Source organism: Acomys russatus, chromosome X, assembly GCF_903995435.1.
Source record: "Acomys russatus chromosome X, mAcoRus1.1, whole genome shotgun sequence".
Taxonomy (NCBI): Eukaryota; Metazoa; Chordata; class Mammalia; order Rodentia; family Muridae; genus Acomys; species Acomys russatus.
Window position 1 is genome coordinate 28008186 of NC_067169.1, and position 6894 is coordinate 28015079.

Below are 6894 nucleotides of genomic sequence, written 5' to 3' on the forward strand. Positions count from 1 at the left end.
GGTGCATAACTACACTCATTTCTTTATGTGTCATGTATGGTTGCTTTCATATGACCCCAAAAGAATTGACCAGATGTGACAGAGATGTGTGACCCACAAAGCCATCTGCTCTGATTGATGGAGAAGCTCCAGATGCTGTTATAACTGTCATCTTTATCCTCTTCACTCTTTGCCGATCTTCCCCTTGTTCATATTCAAATGTCAAGATTTTTTCCAATGCAGACAATCCCTATGATTCTTTTGATAAAGGAAGAGTCAGGTCAATACCATGATCACCACAGTCCTAACCTATGTCATATGCTAAATTGTACCTTGGGACAAAGCCTGAGGGACGTGTGCATATGAAGACATGATCATATTATTTGTTTGTCTGGTTGCTAAGGTGCCCATGAAGAAAAGATTGAAGTTGGCAACAATGGCAACTCAGGTCACACAGAACATCTACACATCCAAGATGCATATATTGAAAGAGATATCCAACTGCATAGTTTTGGAGCCAAAAACATCTGGACCACTGGTTCTCAACCTGTGGGTCGTGATTCCCCACATGGTCACAAATCACATATCCTACATATCAGACAATTGCATTACAATTCATCACAGTAGCAAAATTGCAGTTATGAAGTAACATTGAAAATAATTTTATAGTTGGGGTCACCACAATATGAGGAACTGTATTGAAGGGTTGCAGCATTAAGAAGGTTGAGAACCATAGATGATTATTTTCGTTACTGATGTCAAAGTTTCTCCATTGTATGATCACGGATAGATTATAGATTCTCATAGCTTTGCTTTTAGTTAAAAGTATGTGACACACACCAGGTGTTTGGGAGTTATGTCTTCCTGTACATGGCCACTCATGTGGATATATAAAAAAACATTCCTTGAATCAAGAAAATTGTCACTAACAGACATATTGGAGACTTTTTTCTAAGGCGTTTTTTCTCTCTTCATTTTGCATCATATTTTCTCTAAGAAGGGACAAATTCAGATGGCTTAGCAGGTGAAGGCAGTTGTCATCAAGCTTGATGACCCAATTTTGATCCCTGGAACCCACATAGTGGAGGGATAGAACCATTTCTCTCAAGGTGTCCTCTCACCTCCATAGATGCATGTACACATGAAAATACACACTAAATATAAAACAAAATTTAAAGAGGAGTAAAATGAGAGGACAAATTTGGGAGGGGTTGTCCCATGGTTGAAACTATTTAAGTGAAAGATTTGGCTCTTGTTTTTGCATTCTTGCAAGGACATGCTCTGTAGTGTTAGATTTATCTGTTCTCCCATCTGTAAAACACAAAACAAAAACAAAACTTAAAAGTTTATATTTCCATTATAGATCTATTGAAATGATTGCTGAACGTGAAGTTCTTTTAGCTACCTTGGTGAAATATGGGGTGAAAATTTTAAATTAACTCCTTTGACAACAGCTAGTACATTTCCACTGCCAGACTTTTGCGATAAGTGGTGACAATTTATGCCCAGTCTTGCCACTAACCTGCACAGTATTTTGGAATGATGTAACTATTGTGCAACTTCACACACTTTTCCTAATAAGGGAGGAGGAAAGGCATCTGAGTGAAGAGAAGAATCTCCTACGTAGAAGAATATAGGATACAGGGGTGCAAAAGGGAAAAGTCTTTCCAAATTATTGTTAATTCCTTTTAGATTAATTGTATTAGTCAGAACTTTAATTATTTCACCAAGCCACTTTTGTGAACATCGAGACATTCTGAAGGCCTCCTTGGGAAGCACAAAGGTTGGAGGAGTATGAAACCCAGTTCAAATCACGGCTGCATCTTTCACTGGGTACATGACAGTGGACAGTATGCCAAAAAAAAAAAAATGAGCGTTACTTTCTTCATCTAAACTCAGAGGTGATCCCTTAGTATTTCAGTGGAGAGGAAGTGAACTCAGTTGTACAGAGCTCCGTGGAGTGCCTGGAAAGGCACCAACAGTAAATATTAGTCAGGAGATTGATGGTGATGATATAATAAAAATGTACTTCTCCGCTGAATATGCTAATGTGGACTTTACAGTATTTAAAATAACAAAAGGGAATTCTGTCCTTCCTCTCTCTCCTTGTTCCTTCCTTCCTTCCTTCTTTCCTTCCTCTCTCCCTTTTTCTCTTCCGCCCTCTCAGATCTAGATGATCATTTTGATTACTGACTTCACAGCTTCTCCATGTGGATCATAAATGGGTTATGGATTCCCAACACTTTATTTTTTGTTAAGAGTATGTAACACACACCAGGTGTTTGACAGTTACATCTTGCTGAACATCCTCCGCCTTCACATTCCTTTATTTCCTCCTTTCCCCTGAGACAGAATCTTACTTTGTACCCCAGGCTGTCCTGAAATTAAACTAAGTGATAGCCCAGGCAGTCTTAGACTACAGATTATTTTCCTCCTATCTCAGTCTTCTTTGTGCAGAGATTAGAACTATGAGCCACAACTCTGGGTATTTTGCTGTTTTATTTTTCGTTTGCTTGTTTTTCTTTTCTTTTCTTTTCTTTTGTGTGTGTGTGTGCTTTGGTTTTTTGAGACAGAATTTCCCTCTGTAGCCTTGGCTATCTTGGCCTCGCTTTGTAGACCAGGCTGGCCTTGAACTCACAGAGAGATCTGCCTGGATCTGCCTCCCCAAATGATGGGATTACAGGTGTGTGCAACTGTGCCTGACTTGTTGTTTTAAAATTTTATTTATTATTTGTGTGGGTAGATGTGTACATGTGTGTGTGTGCACACGCACATATGTGTATGTGTGTGTGTGTGTATGTGTGCGAGAGAGATGTGTGTATGATGCATTCAGAGAGCAATTTTTGGAACTCAGTTTTTTCCTTCAACCATTGGTTCCATGGCTTGAGCTCAGTAAGTGCTTTTATCCACTGAACCATTTTGTCTCCCATCCCCCTTTTGGAACCTGGTCCCAAGTAGCCCAATGCTGACCTGGAATTCATCATGCAGCAGAAAATGACCTCGAACTCCTGATCCTTCTGTCTCCACTTCCCAGGTGCTGGGACTAGAGGCTTGCACCACCACTTAGTTTATTTGGTGCCCTTTCAATGCCATACTAGAATATTATTTTCAAATTCACTTAAAGGGAAGCTAATGTAGGAGATTTGCTTATGTTTGACTTACGTGCTTTAGATGACACTAAGACTTTATGAATTATGTTCATCTAGATCACAAGACTTTATGAAATAAAATTAAATAAGTTATATGAAATTGACAAATTGAGACACATTCTCTTTTAAGCCTGCTATACGATTCTGTTGACTCTTGTGAAAATTCATTAAGTCTTAAAACAGTCTAATGTACTGTATGTGTGACTGTGTTTTTGTCTTTCAGAAAATTATAATTTATACTGTCTGGCTTCAACATATTTTTGTCTTTGAATTGACTGGGAATGAAGGATGTGTATAGCTTTATTCTCTACTTGCATTTTGTATTATTACTTCTTTATATGTTGCCTATATATGTCAGAGACCTATTATAGTTATTGCTTTATATAACCTTATATCTTTTAAGGAAGCAGAAAATAAATAAAAAATGTATGTTTATAGACTTTGTTACATTTATCTTTTATCATTTTTTCCTTTTCCTTATACGTGTGTGTGTATGTGTGTGTGTGTGTGTGTGTGTGTGTGTGTGTGTGTGTGTGTGTTGAGGCTAGAACCTGGGCCTTGCACATGGCAGCAGGGAACTTTAAGCACCATGATGATCAGTTTTAGCTTGTAATGACCTGACATGGCAGCCTCCACTGAGGACTATATCAGTTTGGCCTGTTGGGATTATCTTAGTTGCAAATTGATCTAGGAAGATCCAGTCATTTATGAGCTGTATCATTCCTTAGACTGAGTGTCCTGAACTACTTAAGACAGGAAATAGCTAGCTGAGAGCAAGAAAGCAAAGTTTCATTCACTTTTCTGCTCTTCGCTGTGAGTGTGATGCTAAAACTTCCTTCCTTGACTTTTCCAAAATAATGGATCTTGATCTGAAATTGTAAACCAAACAAATGCCTCCTCCTCTAAGTTGCTTATTGTTTGGGTATTTATCATGGCATGAAAAATAATGCTATATATATATGTAAATATATATATGAAGACAAATACAAATATTAAATTATTACTTCTTCATTTCACCCTTCATCTTTTCTCCTATGACATATTTTCAAGACATGATGAAGTCAGAAGATTTTTGTCATTGTTGTTGAAATTGGTTTATTAGGCCAAACTTCAAAGATTTAGATAATTTAATAAAAAGCCCTTAGGCTTTTCAACATTAAATGATTTTCTTAGGGAAAATATAATTGGGTTTTAGAGGAATTTGCTTTTAGTCTTTTCTCCCCTTAAGAGTCTGAGAATTTTAATAAGGCTTGCATTTTAATTTGCTAACCCTTTTCTGTTTTTTTTTCTTCTGTTTTTTAAAACAAGGTTCTCTTGTAGCTCAGGATGGCCCAGAACTCATGATGTAGCAGAGAACAGCTTTGAACTCCTGGTCCTTCTGCATCTATCTCCCAAGGCCTGCGATTACTTGGTGTCCTTTCAGTATTACACTGGAACCTTATTTTCAAATCCACTAAGGACAGCTCAGTTTCTCCAGTAGAAGAACCACAATTCCATTGTTAACAATGTTTACTGTCAGCTGAAAAGATTAAAGGAAGTGGGAAAAGCGTAGTCCTCAGGCTGCACAGTGGAAAACAATCCTAGCATTTCTCCTCATACAGAGGCTACACTAAGCCCCCGTTTACCAGGGCTTACCAGTTCTGTTGTATACATCAGAACTTCCTGGAGCAGTGGTTCTCAACCTGTGGGTCTCGACCCCCTGGTGGGGTCAAAGGATCCTTTCACAGGGGTCACATATCAGATGTCCTGCATATCAGATATTTACTTTATGATTCATAACAGTAGCAAAATTACAGTTGTGAAGTAGCAACAAAATTAGTTTTATGGTAGGGTCACCACAACCTGAAGAACTGTATTAAAGGGTCACAGCTTTTGAAAGGCTGAGAACCATTGAGATGTGTAGCTTGCAGTGGCGACTCTGGCTGAAGAGGTAGAGGGCCCAGCCCAAGACCCTGCAGTTCTAGTTGGTTTCCACATAATGCAGATATTGGTGGTGGCGGGGAGACCACACTGTTTCATTTTTTTAAAGTAGAGTCTCTCATGATGGTCCTGCCTTAATCTCCTGATGCTGGAATTACAGAAGTCTGGCATCATGCCCAACCCAGCAACACTTCAGTACTTCAGCCAGCTCTCTTTATAACCACAGTTTACCAATAGACTTGCCTTTTAGGGTAAAGGCAATAAAAAGATGCAAATAGGAGATCTAGACACACAATCAACAGGAAGAATACACAAGTAAACAATGGCCACATCATATATGACAACAGAATTCCGACCCACATCTGCCCAAGGCAGTTCAATATTTGATCTGTGATGACTAGTTTTTCTATTCCTTGCTTGTCTGCTTCCAGTTCAGGACCAACCAGGGAAGGGTGAAGAAGCTACTACAATCAACTCCGGTGTGGAGACAGTGTGCTTCCATGGGAAGCAGCCTGTTTAGAGGAAGCAAAGCTGTACTGAGAGGCAGCCTGGAGAGCAAGCTGGGTTTGCAGAGTTAACTAGCTCTTCCACAGGAAGCCTACAAGCCACTATGTCTCTAGCGATCCCCGAGAAGTTCCAGCACATTCTCCGAGTACTCAACACCGACATCGATGGGAGACGGAAAATAGCCTTTGCCATCACTGCCATTAAGGCTGTGGGGCTGAGAAATGATCATGTGATGTTGAGGAAAGCAGACACTGACCTCACCAAGAGGACTGGAGAACTCACTGAGGAGGATGAGGTGGAGCGTGTGATCACCATCCTGCAAAGTTCACGACAGAACAAGATCCCAGACTGGTTCCTGAACAGACAGAAGGATGTGAAGGACGGAAAGTACAGCCAGGTTCTGGCCAACGGGCTAGACAACAAGCTTCGTGAGGACCTGGAGCGACTGAAGAAGATCAGAGCCCACAGGGGTCTGCGCCACTTTTGGGGCCTTCGTGTCCACGGTCAGCACACCAAGACCACTGGCCGCCGCGGCCGCACTGTGGGTGTGTCCAAGAAGAAATAAGTCTCTGGGCCTTCGCTGTTAATAAATAGTTTATATACCTGAAAAAAATTAACTAGAAGGCATGGAGATATAGTTCATTGATAGAGTATTTGCCTAGAATGCACAAAGCGCTGAGATCCATTCCCACCACTGCATGCATACATTAGGCATGATGGCTGGCTCCCATAATCCAAGCAGAAGCTACCCCTTCTCAGGCTCTTTCTTCAGTTACACCAGTAGCATCTAGTGAAGCTCGTTTGCGGTTCCTTTTCTTTTCTTTTCCTTTTTCACTATTAGAAAGCTTTCCTTCTATTCTGCCAGTTTTGGAGGGTTTCTGCTCAAAGCAAGTGATGGAAGTTTAAATAAAGAGCCTCTTTGCTCTGTCGTGGGTGGTCCTTGGTTATTCAAACAGATGAAAGGAACTAAAAGGTAGTCTGCACATTAGCTCTAAAATAGTTTGGAGGTGTAATCCCCATGTCAGGCCCATCACGCTTAACATGACTGAGAACCGCCCACCCCCTCTCTATGCATGCATGCTTGTGTGTGTGTGTGCACAGGTGCACAACCTCAAGTGTCACTCATCTAGAACCACTGACATTATTTTTTAAGACAGATCTTTTGCTAGCCTGGAATTTAGTAGCTAACTGAGACCAGGGTGGTCTCCAAAATCACTATGCAGCCAAAGCTGGTCTTGAATTCCTGGTCCTTCTGTTTCCACCTTCTGAGGGCTCGGATTATGGGAGCCAGCCATCATGCCGAACATATGCAGCGGTGGGAATGGATCTCAGGGCTTTG

At 40.6% G+C, this 6894-nt stretch overlaps 1 protein-coding gene across 1 annotated transcript; it reads left to right on the forward strand.

The window, feature by feature from the left end:
- The first annotated feature begins 5658 nt into the window (after positions 1–5658).
- Positions 5659–6161, forward strand: LOC127185024 (40S ribosomal protein S18-like). Its single transcript, XM_051141555.1, has one exon. It carries the CDS (start codon positions 5659–5661, stop codon positions 6118–6120), a length of 462 nt encoding a protein of 153 aa, XP_050997512.1. The 3' UTR covers positions 6121–6161.
- Positions 6162–6894: the final 733 nt, after the last annotated feature.